The 18,419-nt window shown below is 38.7% G+C and overlaps 1 protein-coding gene across 1 annotated transcript in view; it reads right to left on the bottom strand.

Annotated features, from left to right (window-relative positions):
• Positions 1 to 18,419, bottom strand: part of TRPM5 (transient receptor potential cation channel subfamily M member 5) — a 39,537-nt gene that overhangs the window by 9,540 nt on the left and 11,578 nt on the right. Inside the window, exons 9-18 of the mRNA XM_040557705.1 lie at positions 17,612 to 17,953; positions 15,476 to 15,607; positions 14,251 to 14,374; positions 12,149 to 12,294; positions 11,274 to 11,386; positions 9,637 to 9,732; positions 6,971 to 7,229; positions 5,587 to 5,705; positions 4,918 to 5,050; positions 2,363 to 2,537 (exon numbers count right to left, since the gene is read on the bottom strand). Coding sequence (XP_040413639.1) covers positions 2,363 to 2,537; positions 4,918 to 5,050; positions 5,587 to 5,705; positions 6,971 to 7,229; positions 9,637 to 9,732; positions 11,274 to 11,386; positions 12,149 to 12,294; positions 14,251 to 14,374; positions 15,476 to 15,607; positions 17,612 to 17,953 — 1,639 coding nt within the window. The remainder of the gene's footprint in view (positions 1 to 2,362; positions 2,538 to 4,917; positions 5,051 to 5,586; positions 5,706 to 6,970; positions 7,230 to 9,636; positions 9,733 to 11,273; positions 11,387 to 12,148; positions 12,295 to 14,250; positions 14,375 to 15,475; positions 15,608 to 17,611; positions 17,954 to 18,419) is intronic.

Raw genomic sequence — 18,419 nt, forward strand, 5'->3', positions numbered from 1 at the left:
TATGTTTAATACCTTTTTCTGTTAAGGTACAAATCAAAGATGATGATACTGATTATTAAAAGGATATCTCATATGCATATAAACAGTAGCATAATTTTATTCATAATATTTTGCAATCATTAGAGCTTAAGACCAGTATTATGGTAGCATGTAACTTTTGCACTGCCTTTTGTTTTTGACTAGCAAGCAGGAATGTAAATACAAGACACAAAAGGACAGTTCTTTGGCTGCTTGAACTACTGAGCTAATTCTTGCAGTTGAAACATCGCTTATGTGAACTAATATCCAGTGTTGCTGATTTTGTGAAAATGCATGTTATCATATCAATTCAAACTACCTTTGAGTTTTTAGTAGATGTTACCTCCCTATATATATGTCTTCACAATCCTCATGACAGTATGCATGTTAGAGGAGAAAAGTAAATTTCTAAATTAAAAAAAAGTAATTTCTAAATTTAAACCACTGCTTTGTACCTCTGAGCTTGCAGTCCAGGTTAGTAAGAATGGTGCCACTGCATCAGACTAGCAGTCTAGCTAGCCCTATATCCTCTCTCCAGCTATGGCTGTAGCAGGTTCTTACACTAGCCTAGCATGCAACAAAAACAGTGGCATTTTGTTGGGGTATTTCCTCCAGGTCTGGGAATTTGTGGCTGAAGGACTTGCCCAGGCAGATAATTTGTATTTAATAATGGTGTAGGAGGATTCCTTGATTAATTTCTCCAACTGGTTTCTCAGTCTATGCACAATTTTAGCATTCGAAGCATCATACAGCAATTAAATGGCTGACAGTTATGTATGCAAAAAAAATCTCCTTTTGCTTGTTTCATTTGAAATCATTTACAACTTATGGAGGAAAAGATAACTACTCTCTGTTGGTTATACTCATATCATTCATCTAAATCTTCCTACACTGGGCTTAAGAATCATAGGTGTGTTTGTTTGTTTTTCAGGAAGTTCTATCATGTAATGAATTAAATCCACAGATTTAAAGTAGCCATATTTACTTGTTTGTTCTCCGTTTTTTCACCAATAATGCCTTTCCCCACAGTCACAGGTGATCTTATTCGTTAATGCAAAGAGTTATCTGAAAAGTCACAACAGCTGTCACCAGGCACATTACCTTATATTTATCTACACTGAATTTCATTTGATGCTTCATCCCTCAGGAGGGTCTTCCACAACTCTTAGGTGTAGGCTTTAGTCTTTACTACCCAGTAACTTCGTTTCATCAGCAAATATTGCTGCATTCATTAACCATTTCCTTTTCCATATGTTTTATAAAGATGTTGAATAAGGTCAAGAGCATCCCAGTACAAGTGACCCCCTTCTGGAATTTGTCCATGTAATATATTTTTTCCCTGTCATCTAATCTGTTATTTATGTATGTGAGGACACCTTTTGGACTCCCAATGGGGAGAAACAGACACTTCTAGGGGATATTTTATCTGACCTATTTTCAAATGAGATTAATCCTATTCCAGAAATATTATTTCTTACCAGTTACTTTAGTGGAAGTAAGAGTGACTTCTTGTGCTGTGGATGCTTACACTGTAGGCATTTAAAGCTAAGTGAGATGAATCATACCCCTGCTCTCTTGCCTCATTCTGACTTTAGCTTTTCCAAGGCATATGCCTTTTCTTATTAAGCAGGGTGAATATGGAAGAATGCTTTCTAGTTTGCTGCCTATGGGATTTTTTGGTTTCATCTATATTACTTCAAGTGTAAATCCCACTTCAGTAGTCACTGACATTCAGAACTGTTATTCTGGCTAAATTCTGTGACACTACATCAGACTTCTTTGGGAGATGACCTATTCTGCATTTTACCTGCTTCTTTATCAGAAATATTGCCTCTAAACCTTTATGTCCAAACATTTCCATGTATTTTGATTATTTTTGTTGTTTTGGTTGAAATGTAGCACAAATACAATTACTAGCTTTATTTGATTGGGGCAACTTTAACTCCAGAGTAAATAAATACTCCAGATGAATATTTATTCTAAAACACAAGTGTTTGCTTATGGACAGAGCAGTACTGCTGTAAAACTGTCACATTAAACAACTGCCAAAATATATGGAGATGTTGTTATTACAGTTTACACAAGGGTTATTTGGATCTAGGTTAAGCTGAGCAAAAATGGATTGAAGTGAAAGAAGGAATGCCAACCTTTTTCAACTGCAAATCCTTGTGTGAATATTGTAGACAGCTTCTCTAAACAGGGCCAACCCCCATGTTCTAATATAGTTTCACACTGTACGTTATCTTCATTTGCAAATGCGCTATTTATATCATAGTAATGTGAAAGCTTTGGCTAGGGAAATATGCACTCAAAGATGGTAAAGTTAGGGGAGAAGTTTTCTCACTGTCTATTTCATCCAGTGGAATCTGGCCGAATATCTGAAGGTAGGGACGATAAAGCACTCTTCTGAATATCCACTCCACTCGGTTGTCATCAGGATGAAGCAGAGCTTGAGTTGTCACACCATAGGCGATGAGCCATACACTCAAGAAAAACAGAAAGAAGAAAACATCCTTCATCTAAAAGAGAAAAGGGGAGGGAGAAAAGGAGGACAAATGACTGATAGCATAATCAAAGAACAGTAGCTTGGTATGAAAACTGTTCAAGTAATTGTTTCTTTACAAGCTTGTTTAGGTTAAAGGAGGTGGAATACAGTTTCATGCACAGGATTTCTCTCTTTACCTTGCTGTTACCACATTGCTCCTGGGCCATAACCAGCATTTTTGTTTGTTAGCTAGTTTAGATAAAGGCATATTTTTAATTTAAAACTTTGTTTTTCAGTCAATTACTGTTTAAAAATGAAACATTTTATCTTTTAAAGTAATCTGTTTTAAATGCAGATTTTCTGTGAGATCTCACAGTACCATTGACTGTTTAGCTGTGAATTACAAGAAGTCTGCTGCAGCAGTCAATCCTGGATGACAGCACTCATTGATGAATTCTGAACCATGGATAGGGCAGACATTGAAGACTGCAAGGACCAGGTAGCTCCTGTCTTTGGTTTTCAAGCTAAGTAATGCATCTGAGAGATTATTTTCAAGACTTTCTGCTTTTAAACATTGTATTTCTCTACAGAAGCAGAAGTAATTGAATCCAAAAGCACTTACTTAAAAAAATCGAATATGTATTTCAAATGCAGTAATTTTTCCCTGGTGGAAGAGGAACACTTCATCCTCTTCCCATCTAATCTGACAGTTCATTTGGGACTGTAGATTCATTTCAGTTAGATAATAGGATTGCACAGTTACCTAAAAGCATAGGCATTTCAGACCTCCAGGAGGTTACTACAAGTTCCATTAAGAATTATAGTATCTAAGGCAGGCAAGACATAGTTCATGTCTCTCTGACTTTCACCCATCTATTTTGTTTTCTGGATGATTTCAAGTTTGTCAGCACTGCAGGACTGCAATAGTGTCACAGTTAAGAGAAAGCAACAGTATGTCTGGAAATATTTTTTCCTGACAGCAGTCTGTCTCCCTGTAAACTGGCATTGGACTGCCATTTTAACAGCTACAAGACTTATTTCAGCAATTCTGTATCAAGGTTAAAAAGGGCAAAGACGGTAAGACACAATCTTGGCTTACTTCCCTATTTAAGGGAAATGATCTTGCTTGAACCCACCTGATGAACCTTTCAATAAGATACTGTTTACTGAAGTCAATTTCATCGTTCTTTCCCTTGATGTAAGGCTCAACACTGAACTACCGAAGCTAAAGTATTGTGTTGGCTTGGATGGGGGGAAGATGAAAGGTCCTGTTTTACGGTTTTGTCTAGGCTACTGTTTATGTTCTTATTTGCATCTTCTTAATCCGTGTGTTATCTCATATGACTTCAGATGCTAACGTAGTATACATATCACCATATTTGTTCTGGGCCCTGGTTTAGTTTGGTACGCTGCCAGGAAGGGTTGGGAGCTGTAGATCTGCCTGGTTCTCTTACAGTAAAAGTCTGCTAATGCTGTAAACTAGATAATGTACAAGAACAAATATTTATTTGCCATTTACCCTTTTGCTACTCAAAGCAAATGTCATGTTAGAGTTTCAGTTATTGCATTTGTAGACAGATCTAAATAGCTTGGTAGTTACGTTTATTCAATGTATAGGCTTGTTTAGACTGTAGAGCTTTTACTGAGCTCTGCTTTGAGTCACAAGTCAAATATTTGTAGTATCTATGATAGCATTTACAATTAGATGAACTATTAATCAGTTACCTTGAGCTAACTGGCCTAGAGGATTAACATGCCTAAATAAAAAGCTGTTTCAATGTTCCAACCTATACCCAAGCACAGTAAATACAGTCCTAATGTCTCATTTCCTGCAGGAGAGTGGTAATAAATACAAATCTTTCATCATCATCTTCCAACATATGCTTACAAGGTGCTGTTTTCATTGTAGCTTAGAGTTACAAAGTACAAGTAAGAACAACAACTGTGGGAAACTTGCAACTATCAATTTTCTCAGATTTTTTTTCACACTTCTTGCAAATAATGTAATCTATTTCCCAAAGCACAGCAGAGCCATTCAGTAAATGCCCTACCCTTCTGTAAATGCCCTGTTGTCTGTCTAAGGTCTTTGCTCCAAATGCTTGTGAAGTAGGAGTAATAGCAGTGTGTAAGACAGACACTACTCCTGATTTGCCAGACCAAAGGGTAAATGATTAGCTAAAGTACAAGGATTAGTAAATTGAGGCTAACTTAATACACTACAGAGCTCTTTGGACGGATCTATTTGAAACTCACTGCATCTAATTTTCATGATAAATAAGGCAATATACGCAAAATGACAGGCCTTACAAATATAAAGACGCATTATAAACTGATTTCCTTTGTAAGGAGAAGATTTCCAGTTCTTCATGTTTTACAAAGTACAAGTATTTATGTGAGAGAGGCTGCACACTTACCATCCTTTCCACAATTATGATTTTTGGTCCAAGCTGTTTGTGAATTGCAAAAATGTGTATAAGTCTAAGGGTAAACACCATAAAATCAATGGCAAGTATTGTGCGGCCAGCTTGAAAAGTCGAATTCAGCATCCTGAAGAATAAATGAAACAAAATACCAGATCTTAGCAAGAACTGCTGAGAAGTCTCTTCTCAAATATTACACTTGGTTTCCAGGCATAGTTTAGTTAGGAAAAGGCAAGTGCTTCAGGGTTGTGGTTGCATACGTCACAGTCATTACAGCTGTAAGGAAAACGTAATATAATATCTATACATTGGTGAGAAGTAACCCAAAGATGGAGAGACACCAACTTCTCTGTCTCAGCTGAAATGAGACATTAAAACAAAACAAAGCAAAAAAAGTGATTAAAGCGACTAAAAGTAAATGCAAAAAAATGAGAAGCAGAGCTTCTCTGTACAGGTGTTTGAATATACCAATATGCCTTTTGTGGTCTCTGCAGCAACATCTTCAGTTAAACAGAAATTTAGAGGCTTTTATTGCAGAAACTTTCTTCAAAATTTGTAAATGTCATAGCCTGACCTCACACGCACGTAAGACTATCCTGTCAACTGGCATAAACAGCCCATGCTCCTGAAGCTGACCACATCACATAAAACAGATATATATACCTGCAGGTTACCCCAATTATGAAAAGGAAGATGGTCACCATATCACATTTATTCCAGTTATCCTCTAGATACAGTTTGAATTTCTTCATTAAATTTGTGTCTTCATCTGTAAAGAAACTCTGAAAAAGAGAAATGATTATCAGCACTGATCTTTCAAGTTTTGCTATTTCATTGTGAGTTTTAACATTATTCCTGTTTCCCTTTTGTCTTTCATTGCAAAAAGCAAAAACTTCCTAATGTAATAGGAAAAAAAGCTTGAAAATATAAGCTCAGTTTACTGTGTTAAAACACACACAAAAAAGAAAAGCACAACCTTCTTAATCTTGTGATATTTTAATAAGGTCTGATTCAAGATGTTGTGAGCATTCAGACTGTTAAAGAATTTAACAAATTTGTGGTCAATGTTCAATTTCTAGATACAGCTATCTAAACAGCATGTACAGATTTGACATTTGTACACTATAATTGTGAGCGCACATTTGATTATCTAGGCAAAGAGCTGTCTTAATTGGCTTTCAGCCCAGCACTCCACTTACAGGTTTATAATGAAATATTCTTTGATCCAAATATTTTCTCTGTGCTTTTCTGTTTATGGCCTTTCAGAATAATTTCAAATAACTTGTAACAAACTGGGATCTCCTTCACTAATCCCATTGCTTAAACAACAAGCATCTATTTGTTCTTTCAGAATAAGTGTTTATAACTGGTTTTTAGTCTGAAGAGGACAGTTTTATGCACCCACAGTTGGCAACACGCTAGCACCATTGTTCACACATTATTTCAGTTGTGAACTGAGGATATTCCAAGAACAATAATTGGGGGATTAGTGAAGTCTCTTTGTTTTCTTAAACAGGAAAAGCAAAACAAAGAGAGATCTGCTAATATTTTGAATGTATAAATATTTTCAAACAAACGGAAGTAATCTGAATTCATTAAGTCTTTTTTTTTTTTTTTAACAGTCCCCAGCAGGGTAGAAATCTTTGAAAATGTGGATATATCTGCTGCACTTCCAGGTGCAGCCTGTAACTTCCAATTTATGTTAACTGTGGTGGGAGGTCCTAGTTCTGGGGAGTTAAACCAGACAGATACTTCATAAAGTGAAGGCCACCTGGCTCTTAGCAGCCCACTTGGCTATTGGCTACAGCTGGAGCAAGCAAGAAAAACAAAGGTGGAGCTACAGGCTTATAAGGTGTAGGAAAAGGTTGCTCTGGGAGGGAGAGGTGGAGTGTTTTGAATAAGGTAAGGTTTGTATTTCTTTTCTGTGCAAACCTGCACATGAGAGTTGAAATCTTCAAGTTTGTGCAGTTTATGCAGTTTGTAAACCTATTTGAAATATTATCTCAAGGTTTATTGCATTGCTGCTGAGATGTTGAATGTTACTGACCTGTCGGATTTCTTCTAAGACCAGGGTAAAAACCCAGAAGTAAAGTATAATTTCTTTAACAGATGGACCCTCAGGTGGAGGTGGTTTAAAATCCAGTAAAAGGACATAAGTAAACAGAAACAGAAAAGCAAAATACATTATAACATTTCCCATAAATACAGTTACAGGGGCACTCCAGAATTTTTTCCACCGAGTAAACAAGAATGTTGCCCACGCTGTGTTTTCAGAAGAGTTCTGCTTTTCTAATTTACCATTTCCTCTGCAAAACAAAAAGAATATAGGCTTGGTGACAATCCCCTAAAATAAGTTCATGGGAAAAGGCTCAGTATTATCCTATATAAAGCTTCTTTTAAGATAGTAACAGGCAGATGCTGGTAGTGGAAGGAGGAAAGCTGTGGAAGTCAGAGCAATCATGTTACCATAGCAGAAATACTTGAAATCAAAGAGAAAAACAAAGATGCATTAGGCTTAAATGCGTATACTTGGTATTTCAGTTTTGTTGCATTAATTTGATTTGCAACTTCAATGTGTTCATACTACGTGTAGTATGAACATTGTGCAAATTGTCAGGAAGAAGGAGAATTTGGCTAGTTGGTCTTCATCATCCAAAACAATAGGTAAGAAAAGCAAATAGCTAGTGTAAGTTTGCAAGTCAGATCTTATTTTGGTCCTAAAAATTTCTTGTAACGGTTGTATACAGAAGTTGTCATTGCTGTGACTACTTGAGATGATTATTCTTTTTGACCTAGACTCAAAAGTGTTGAATCATGCTAAATGTGTTTCTTGACTAGCCTCGATGGAGTCTAAGAGAACTACTAAAGGAATACTGAAGTTTACGTAACTGTCCACGCTGGTTTCTTGCCCTTTATGATTAAATCAAATTGCAAAAAGATCACCAAAGAAGCCTTTTAGTAAAAAGCTGAGTTCATAAATTATTCATAAATGTAGGCTTTGACTCTTGTGAAGTTCCACAGGCATTTTGGTAACTGAAGGGAAATTTGACCTGTACATCTACTGTTGTTTTTGCAGTGTTTTGGAATACAAAGTGTTATCTACTGGTAGTGGAAATTACCCTGTACAGAAAATGCATCTTCCTTGTGTTTGGTAGCAATCTGATCTGATCTTAGCATGAGGTTTTGTTTCCACATAAATTGCTCACGTCTGTAAGTTAGGAAGTTAGGGATGTTATTGGATCCTTTAGTTTTCTGATTCTGAGAGGAATGATTCCTAACAAAGGATATGCATGCTAGATTATGCTTCCCCCTGCCTCCCCCCCCCCCCGCTCCCCCCCCCAAAAAGGCAAACAATGACTCTTCACTATCTTTCCCAACATTCTTGCTAATTATTAAATATACTCGTTATAAGGAAAAGTTTCTCATCTCCAGTCTTTTCTGTGTGCCTGATTCTACCCTACCTTTTGATTTATGACATTGTAAGAGACATTCCCATGGTAACAGGCTAATATCATAAACAGATAATTGCAGCTTTACTGTAAGATGCTCAGATGCTGAAACAAATCTGGGAGGGAGAGCCCCTTTGTTAAATTAAATCTCTAAGATAACAGCAATTGGAATGCACAACATAATGACCAAGAGTCATAAACCATACCTCACTCAGGGTATGAAAGGACTTTAGGACATTACTTACAAATAGTCCCAAGAGGCAGACGTTTGTACACCTATTTTACAGGTTAGAGAGGGAGCAAAAAGTCATGATTTTCTTCAATATACCAGCAGTTAAATGCCAGAGCTAAAAATAGAGGCTAATAATTCTGACTTGGTCCAGCACTACATACTGTGGACTGTGTTTCATTAGTACCACTGTCCACATATTTCCGAAGCTCTCTTCAAACCATTGAAAAGCCCATGCTAAATACAAGCAGATATTTAGCTCCTGTCAGCTATTAAGTGAACTGTGTATTAATCAAAAGTTTTTCTGTCCAGACTTAAGTCCTTGTGGCCTTCCAGGTTTTGCTAAGGAGTGTGCGGCTGAAGTATAGGGTGTGGATCAGAAGTTCTGAATTGTGGCTGTATGAGAGCCCTTGAGCAACTGCCAAAATCTTTGTGCTTAGTTCCCCATTTCTGTAATGCTTCCTCTAGAACATAAGTCCGTTGTACTTCAGGTTCCTCAGGGCCAGTTTTTTTTTTTTTTTCTTAATGAAGAGGACTAGTATAGCGGGAAGCTGACTACATAAATTCCCAGATACTGCTGTTTGCAAGTATTTCTGTTGCTGCCTTTGTAGGGAAGTATGCAGTGATGCACTAGAGTTATGCAAGAGTTAGCTGAGAACCTTCTTTCTGCTGAACTCAGTAATCCTATAGGGGATTATAGTTCCTAAATCTGATGTGTCAGCTATTGCCAGCTGAAGGGAATCTGAGGAGATGCCTTCTGATTCCCCAGGTATTGACCAGATTCTTAGTTCTGTAAAAATGGCCTGCTCATGAGATATAAAGTTGTCTCCTTAGATATGGTGCTATAACCCTGTTTATCTTCTGTATTCCTTTTACAGAGCAACAGCAATCAGAGGGAGCAGCACTTTTTGAGGAGTAATGACTTTCTTGGCCATTCAACTGCTCCTTAGGATCATTAGCTGATCAGTAATCCACAAGAAGTGTCCGGCACTTTGTAGTCATAAAAATTGTGTTAACTGATGGTTTTAAACTTACCTATATTCTTCCTTAGAAAGAAACAAAGTCCTTTCTGTATCTGAACTGTCCAGCTCTCTAAATGGCTCAGGTTCTTTCTTTGACTGCTTTTCCTCGCTGTATGGAAATAAACTCATTAGTTGAAAGACAGTGGTTAGCAATTCTTCGCTACTGAACTGGCATTCCTGCAGAACAGTTTGCATATACTTATTTTGGACTTGCTCTGCTGAAAAGCTATCAAATATGCATAATCCTTAGCTTTCAAATAAAAAGAAATTGCAGAGCTAAATTCAGCCACAAGATTCAAAGGAGAAATGATAATCAACATGTGTTCCAAAAAAATGGAGCGAGATGCTCAATTTCCTCAAAATAATTAGAAAAGAATTTGAGCAGAAATAGACCCCTCAATCAGTCCTAGAAGACAATACCCCTATGCTCCATTCCTGGATGCTCTCAGTAGCACTTAAGACCGGAAATGCCAGGAAGCATTAGGGTATGTGTGTCAACTCTTGCATTTCCAGAGAAAGGAGGAATGTCCTCAACAGAACAAATTTGGAAAGGCTTTCTTTGAATAAGAATCTAGGGAGTGGCATCCCTAACTATGGCAGGTGGGTTAGAACTAGGTGATCTTCAAGGTTCCTTCCAACCCTAGCCATCCTATGGTTTAAACCCTTCTATGAAAACTTTGACAATGTTTCACTTTAAATTACTCGGATTTGTGAAGCTGGTAACCGCTAGTCCTAGAAAAAAAAACATCTTTAGTGATACTAGCAGAATGGAAGTCTTAGGTCAGGAATGGCAAACAGGCTTTCCTCTTTCTTTATAAGTAGCTTAACAGTTAAGCATATGTATTTCTTAATAGCAGGTCATTCCATAATGCCAGTTCTGATGATTTGTATCTCCGATTTTCACAATACTTGGAGGTTTCCCTAAAGTTTCAGTTCTTAGATTCTTATGACTGTGTCTGAGCATCGTGGCTGCTTTTTTCTTCTTTTCTGTTTTGCTTGGTTTGCTTTGGTGATTTTATTTTTTCTTTGAAGAAAGCCTAAGATTCTAGCCTCTTCGCTGTGACAAAAAGCTGAAAACTATGAACTCCAAAGCTGTGCCTGCAGAATACTACAAAGAGATCTCCCAAGATGTTAAATTAGAAAATCTTAATTGGTTTCATATGAGTCCTGTGGTTTTAAGCTTGACTTTTGGTTCCCAAGGCTTGTGGCTGCTAGTTCTGCTTTGTGATGGTTGTTTTTACTGTTAAGATACTGAGGTTTGAACCAGACATCTTCACATCTAGAAATAGATGGTGCTATATCTGGAGATATCCTCTATATGCTATGTGTTACTGTATATGCTGTACATTCAAGTGGAGCTGACAGAATCCCAACAGGCTCTTCTGTGGACTGTACAAAATAAAGTGATCTAGGTGAAACTGACATTGGCTTTTGAAGTATTAGAATAAACACAGCACTAGCCCAGTACATACAAATCACTCAGTCCCATAGCAAACTAATTTGGTCAAGAGTGGTGCGGTCCTTTTGTTAACCTTCTGAGGTGATATTACTGTATTTATCCTTCACATAAGAAATTTTCAGTTTGGATTTTTTTTCATGACTTATTTTTCTTCCTTTACTTATCTCTTGCACTCAAATATTTGTTTTTACCTGAATGCTATTAAATTTGTGTAGATCAGGAAAGGACACCAGAATCCACAGATTAACTTCAGTATCTGCGTGCTTGTAGACATGTCTCCCCACCATATTTTTGTTAGGAAGGCCTGAAATTCAAGAAAACAAGAAATGGCTTTGGCATCATAAAAATATAAGTGCATCTATGTTCTGTGGCTCCTAAGACAAGTAAAGGTTAGGCACTGCTCTGAAAACCTTAAGAGCAGGCACACCTTCAGAGCATATGGGCACTTTGCATGTCCTTCTGCAGTTGTTTTTTAGTATGCCAAGAGTTATGAGAGAACAGTGGAAAGAACTGTAATTCAAGTGGAATAGAAGAACATCTGTACTGCTGAGGAAGTGCAAGTCAGCCACTGGGAGCTAAAAGCACCATCACTCTTAATTTAGTTTTGTGTGTGTGGATAGAACTCAGGTTGTGGGGGTGAAACTGAACAGTAATTTGATTTAACTTTTATCAATGAGCTTCTCTGAATCTGAACAAGCTCTGTTAAGGAGCTACCTCATATCCTTGAGCAGCTTCATTGTGCCTCAGGCAGATTTTAAGTGCTTTTCTGATGGTTTTCTCTGAGCAATGGAGGAAAAAGCACAGGATGAAATGAGGGCTAAACATTGTCTTCAGTGCATCGGTCTGGAGGCTAACTGGATAAAAGGGACAAGAGTATTGCTTTGCCAGATATGCAGCATGACATCCTCTTCATCCAGTGCCAGGGAGAGTGAACAGTTCCCTCTCCAAAGAATGTCTCTGATCTGAACATATTTCATGGGGCCATTCGGTTGTTGTACTATCCTCTTTTGTGTCCAACATCATGCTTAAAGGCCCTGGTGGTAGGGGAAGTGTCTGTAGAACTTACCTGGACACCATCATGTGCAAAGAAAGACTTTGCATCTGCTTCTGTAGCCAGTTGAAGGCAGGTGGTTTTGCTCCAGTACTGATTTTTTCTTACCAACAGAGCAAATGCTCTCTCCTCGCTGTTGCGGTAGCATTCACTGAACAGTTCTGCCAAATGAAGGAAATGTAGACAAACGGATCTTGTCATTTAAAAACAAAAAATGTGAGGCAAGAGGGTAATGTATGTAGGATGCAACATCTGCCAGATGCGTCTGTTGCACTAAAGAGTTCTGCAAGGCTGCAATAGTTAAAAAGTCCAAGAGCTAAGATGAGGTGGGTGGGAGAGAGGAACAATCCTGGACACAAGAATAACTCTGAAGAGGGCAGATGTAATGAATTTGCTTTGGTGGGGAAAAAAAATACTGGAATTGTAATTTTAAAATTCCCACTATCTGCAGGAAGGTATGAAGCAAATCTCTGGACTTCCTCACTTCTTTCCATCTGCATACTTCCTTCTCAGCTCTGGGGTGCTCTATTTTTGTTGTTTGATCTCCTGTGGAAAAGTATTTCCTTCTCAGTTTCACAGACATGTCTTGGACACATCAGTATATCTTATAATCACTCATCTGTAGCTGCCTTGTGTGGAGCTTTAGGCAGCACCAAGTCAAAGCAAATCCTAGAGGAGATCCTCCTACGCTTTGAAGAATGAGTTGCCACGCTACTCCCTTTCCCCTGAATAGACTAAACAAAAGGAGCAGCTCAGGTTTGACTTGTAGCCAATGAATGCTTTGTTTAAGACATAGATATTTGACATAAAATAGTATTAGACTTGATAGTGCGTTGTGGCGTAGATCTGTTTCAAGAGAAGCTTGTTCTGAAGCTCAGAAACTCAGATAAATAGTACAGAAAGTCAAGGTTTTCTCGTTAGACAAAATCTGACTTCTTGTCTCTCATTCTAATTCACTTGATTATCTCAGTACCTTTCCTAGGCCAGCCTACACCTTGTTGTTACACTGTAAGGGCTGGGGAAAGGATCGAGTTCACTTAAAATATGTTGATTTGCGGATTTCTTTTGCAGTTAACATGGTATTTATCATTCTTAAAGAATGTTTGCTCTACATAATATTGATAGTATTATCTGGACCAGAAATGGAAATTGAGGACCTGATCTCATGGTTACCAAAGCCAAGGAACAGGCTGCTGTGCATTGGATTATGCCCTTTAATTACATGGCTAAATTGTTGGAGTCCTGTGATTATATGAGTGCTGTAGTTTTTAAAAATGGTAATGGCCCTGTAAAAGGAGCATGAAATGTGGTCTGTGTATAAATAATGTATCAATGTCTGCATGAGCCTTCAGGAGTGTGATGTACTAGTTCGAAGGGCAAAGAGTTTCTGGATTTCCACATGCACTGTATTCTAAAGCCCTCTGTTCACAGCAGCATTACCTTTGGGTACAAATTGGACTGATGTCAGAACAGCAGAGAATCTCACGTGCAAATATCTGTTTTTAAACCAAGCTGAGGAGAGAGGACTTGGCATTCCTGTGCTGTGGATGCCTGAATGCTGGCTGCTGTAGGGTGGAGCGTCTTGTCTGCTCTTAAGCCAACCTGAACCTTGCTTGGACTTCGGCAGTTCAGTTAGCCCACTTTTGGGTGAGGTAATCTCAAATTATTTTTAGCAGAGAAGTTATCCCTTCAAATTTGGTGCTCTATTACGTGGCCCATACAGAGTGAGGTTGATATTGCAGGGCAACAAGGCTGCCATGAGCCCGGAAGTGTTCTGGTTATTCTATCTTGCCTGTCGTTGCAATACACCTTGTACTAAGGTCAGACACTTAAAATACCAATATGCAGCAAGGGAGAAACTTCTTCCATGCATCCCAGGGGTCAGCCTTAGAACACTGATTTTTCCAGAATGAGAATCTGGAGTTTTAGTCCTCCTTCTGTGGTATTTGAACGCTTGGTACTGGTTGTGTTAAATTGCTCATGACAGTTGACCTTTTACAACTTCTTGAGGGCTTTGGTGTGTGTGTTATTTGTTGTTGTTTTTTTCCCCCCTACTTTCTTGTCTTCCAGTGGCCTCTGGAAACTGTTGATGCTGTTAAATAGCTGCCATTACTTACCAACAGCGAGCTGCTCATACTTGGCTTCTTTCATTATACGTGCTACTTCTGTCTTTGTCTCCAGGTGGGACATCTCCCTAAGGATCTTACAGGCTGCCAGAGCTGAAGCTACACCCTCCTGACCCTGTAAAATTGAAAGGTGTTACCAGTCTGAAATTCTCAACTGGGGATGCCTCACTAATGAATAACAAATTCATGCCCATCTTCCCTTGGAAGAACCTTCCCTAAAATACAGACTTGAAAGTTTAAACTGACTACAGAAATTACAGTTTTGATCATATTTGAGAGTCAAAAACCATGCATTAGTAGTTCTTGTGCCTTATGAAGCTGGTGACACCTGGGTATGTTTGATCATAGGGGGCCTGATTTGGGGTAGCAGTTGAGGACCTAGAGGAGAAGAGTGGGTTATGGAAATAGAACAAAACACTCTTATACTGCTCAGTTTCCTAGAACATGGCTGTGCTGAGACCCTGCATAAGGACATATGTGAAAGGAGGGAGCACAGCTGGTAGAGGCACAACAGTAACACACAGCAGAGAAATGTGCTTTCTGGTAACAGGGCTCCACAAACACAAGGCCCTCCAAGGCTCCATGTGTCTGCATGCACACACTGACTGAAGAGCTGTGCTGCAGTTTATCTCCCTTCACGTGACCCCTCTGGGCCAGACGCAGCTAGCTGGATGCTTGCAGATGGAGCTGTGTCTGGCCTCTGAAGCAGGAGGGGGAAGAAACAGAAACTGTGTCACTGCAGATGTATGAGATGGCCTCAGCTGTGGAAGGGTGCAAAACAGGAGCCAATTATGCTAGTTCGAAGCTCAGTCCCGGGGACTGTGATGCTGTTGTTCCCTACATATCCAGCAAATAAGCTGAAGATGCTCAGTCGCACTGTCCTCCTGCTAAAGTGCAAACAATTGGCTTATTGTAGAAGGAACAAAATCTGAGACTGAGTGGTGAGTCATCAGCAGCAAGGAAGACAAGGGTCAGCTCTGCAGCTGAAGTTAATCAGCAGTTTCAGGCTGTGCTGATTTACACCTGCTGCTGTTTTGTTCTACCTCTCTGTCAGGTCCCCTGGCCCCTGCTGAGATGAAAGGTGCTATAAATGTGCATCCAGTATTTCAGAAGCAAACCTATCTATCATCTGAGCTGCAAGGCTGAGCAAAAAACCATCTCATGTACATGAAATATGACAATACCTCACCTGAAGGAGCTATAGCTTGATGCTTACCATAGCCCAGAAATAGTTTGCCATCTTGTGCCGATTTTGAAGTACTGCCCATACAAACAAATCCCTCCAAGGATTTTTACTTTTCTGGTTCATGTCCAAGGGCCCAGGTAAGTGCCTTGTATTTGTTTTATCCTGAAATACGGTTTTCAGAAATTAAAACCTGCTTTGCAATTCCATTCCATGCAAATGACATGATCTAAGAAGCCCCTGGCCTTGCCAGCCACTTCATAGTCTTTTGATTTTTCTTTTTTTTTCTTTCTCCTGTGGGTCTGAGGTAGTTAGTTCATTCTGTACTGAATCAAAGGACCCTCGTGTCCCTGGTATAACTCAATATGTGTGAGAATGTTCTGGATGAAACCATGACTCCACTGAAGTCGATGGCAAAGCTCTTATTGACTTTATTAAGGCCAAGGTTTCACCGCTGGTGTGTAATATCATACAAGACAGACCTGTGATTAACTAATATGAGCTGGCCTACGGTTATGTCAGATTCTGCTCAACGGCCACAGAGGATGTGGTTTCACAGAAAAGGGAACAAAAAGCATTTTATTTAAACAGGAATAAGTCACACCAAGGCCCTGTACATGACAAGAATAGAGCATGTCAGTGCTCTATTTCTAGTCTTTCCTTTGAGAAACCTCTTCCTCATGCAGAGGGAGTATTTTAAGCAGAACGGTGCTTATTCCTTTAGTGCTTGATTTAAAAAAAAAAAAAAAAAACTCTCCATAGAAAGTATGGCAATTTATGTCAAGTCCTGAATTTAAAGTATATTTTAAAATTGTCTGTATATCTATTGCGTTAATTAGAAGCAGCCAGAGTGGCGTGTGTTTTTTTTCTAAAACAAGTTTATGTAAGGACATTTTTGAAATCACTTGAACTGTGGGGTTCTGTTCAAATTTATATTATTGGTTTGGTTCCCCCCCTCCTTTTTTTTTTTGTGTCTGTAGTGAGCTATTTAATATACTAAATTGCATTGAAATTTAGAACAGAATTTAGTAGGAGCACACTGGTATTCCACTACAGCGATGCTCTTAGTATTGCCAACGTTATTGGGATTGGGCTGCTGGTCACAACCGTGGAAAGAAGCTTTTAAGAAGGGGGGGGGGGGGGGACGACAAAAACTATTAGGCAGTGTGATCTTGGGTCTTATTTGCATCAGTTGGTTTTAGGTCAGTTACTGCCAAATTCTGCAAAGGTAAGTGAGATTGCAGTGGAGAACTTTTATTTCTGTAAGGTGTTACCCCAGATTATCTGTTCTTGTGCTCAGGGAAAACCTGCCTAGATTCAAACTTGGATAGTTCTTTGTACTACTGATTAATTCAGCAAAGCTTTATTAAAGCAAAAATGATTGAAGTTATGTCTCAAATGACAATTTATTTTGGAGTTTAAAAAGTTCTGAGATTAAACTAGAACTTTGCAAATAACAAAAGTTTTAATTGCTATATTACTCTAGAACTCTGATCTTTATCAGGTTTCCCTGTACTTCTCTGGAAATCAATTTGGATGCATGATTTCAAGTGCTTTGCAAGAACTTTGGTATTTCTGAGTTTCATTCAAAATGAAAAAAAAATCTATTGCAAAAATGCAGACATTCCACAGTGGTACTATGCTATCATGCTATCCTTTTTCAAGTATTACTTCAAACAACTGTTCTCATTTCTTGCTGTGTTATGTCACTCAATAATAAGATTATAATGACCTAAAGGCAACCATCATGCACTGCACATTATTGAATATTAGGTCTGCTTCTATATAGTATAAATCCATGAATAGTTTTGCTTACAGAGGTTACCATTTTCAAGGCTTAACTTAAAAAAACAGCGTGAGTGTAGAGCTGGGACTGAATATTTTAACTCTAGTTCAAGGTACAGTAAAACCCTGCATGGCAGAGGGGGAGAAAGAGGAATCACAACCTGTTTATCTTAGAAATTCCTTTCTTTTACTCTTTAATTTTGAAATCTAAAAAACCAGACCATTTTTAGCTGTAAGATTAATGAGCTAAAAAAAAAAAAAAAGAGAAACCAAAGTTTTCTTCCATTTCCTTCCTTGTCCCATCCCCGAAGCCAAGAAATGGCCAAAACTTTTCAAATTCTAAATTGCAGAGGATCAGATTTATGGTGGAAAGTTGTAACTCACAGATCTCTTCTTGCCTCTGTGTCTGAGATCTTGATAGAAACCTTTGCATGCATCATGGAGAAAATCCTTGAGAACTCTAGAAACTTCACTGAGAGTGAAGAGTGGGTAGGACTCCTGCTGCTGCTGACCTGTGAGCCCTGCCAAGGTCACTTTGCTTTCCTCATGTTTCTTCAGTAGAAGTTTGTAGAGGAGACACTTCTGAGAAATGGAACAGTAGAGTCTCTGCAGACGACTGTATGTCAGGAATTCGGATATGTTGGCCCCATTGTCAATAAATAACTTTACAAATTCTGGTTTGTCATTGATCAGAGCATCCATCATCACTTCCTCCAGATCACAGGACTAGATTGATTGAAGGAGGAGGAATGGGGGAAAAGAAGAAAGAAAAATAGTGGTTTTAGAGGTATTCATGGATGAATAAGGGAAGGAGGTAAAATTTACTGTTAGGATATGTACATTTTGCCTTACAACAGGTCAGCTGTGGGTATGATGAGAAAGAGGGATAGAACTACATAGAAAATGTCTATGTAAACATTAATATTAAAACACTAGCACAACTAGCATGCTGTAGGAGTTGTGGTGATGTTCAGGTACCCACTGCACTGGGTATTTACGTAGCAGTTAGAAACAGTGGTTTGCGTGCTTAAAGGTCTGTACAGAAGGGGGTGTGGGGGTAAGGGTTCTTGCCCCCAAAGGCTCAAGAAAAAGAACTTGACCACTAAATTATTCACCTGTCTTCCCCCATTATCATCTGGGGGGCAGGATGGGAACCAGAAAGACGTCTTAAGCAAGGATGCTATGGCTGCCT

This window comes from Cygnus olor, chromosome 5, assembly GCF_009769625.2.
Source record: "Cygnus olor isolate bCygOlo1 chromosome 5, bCygOlo1.pri.v2, whole genome shotgun sequence".
Taxonomy (NCBI): Eukaryota; Metazoa; Chordata; class Aves; order Anseriformes; family Anatidae; genus Cygnus; species Cygnus olor.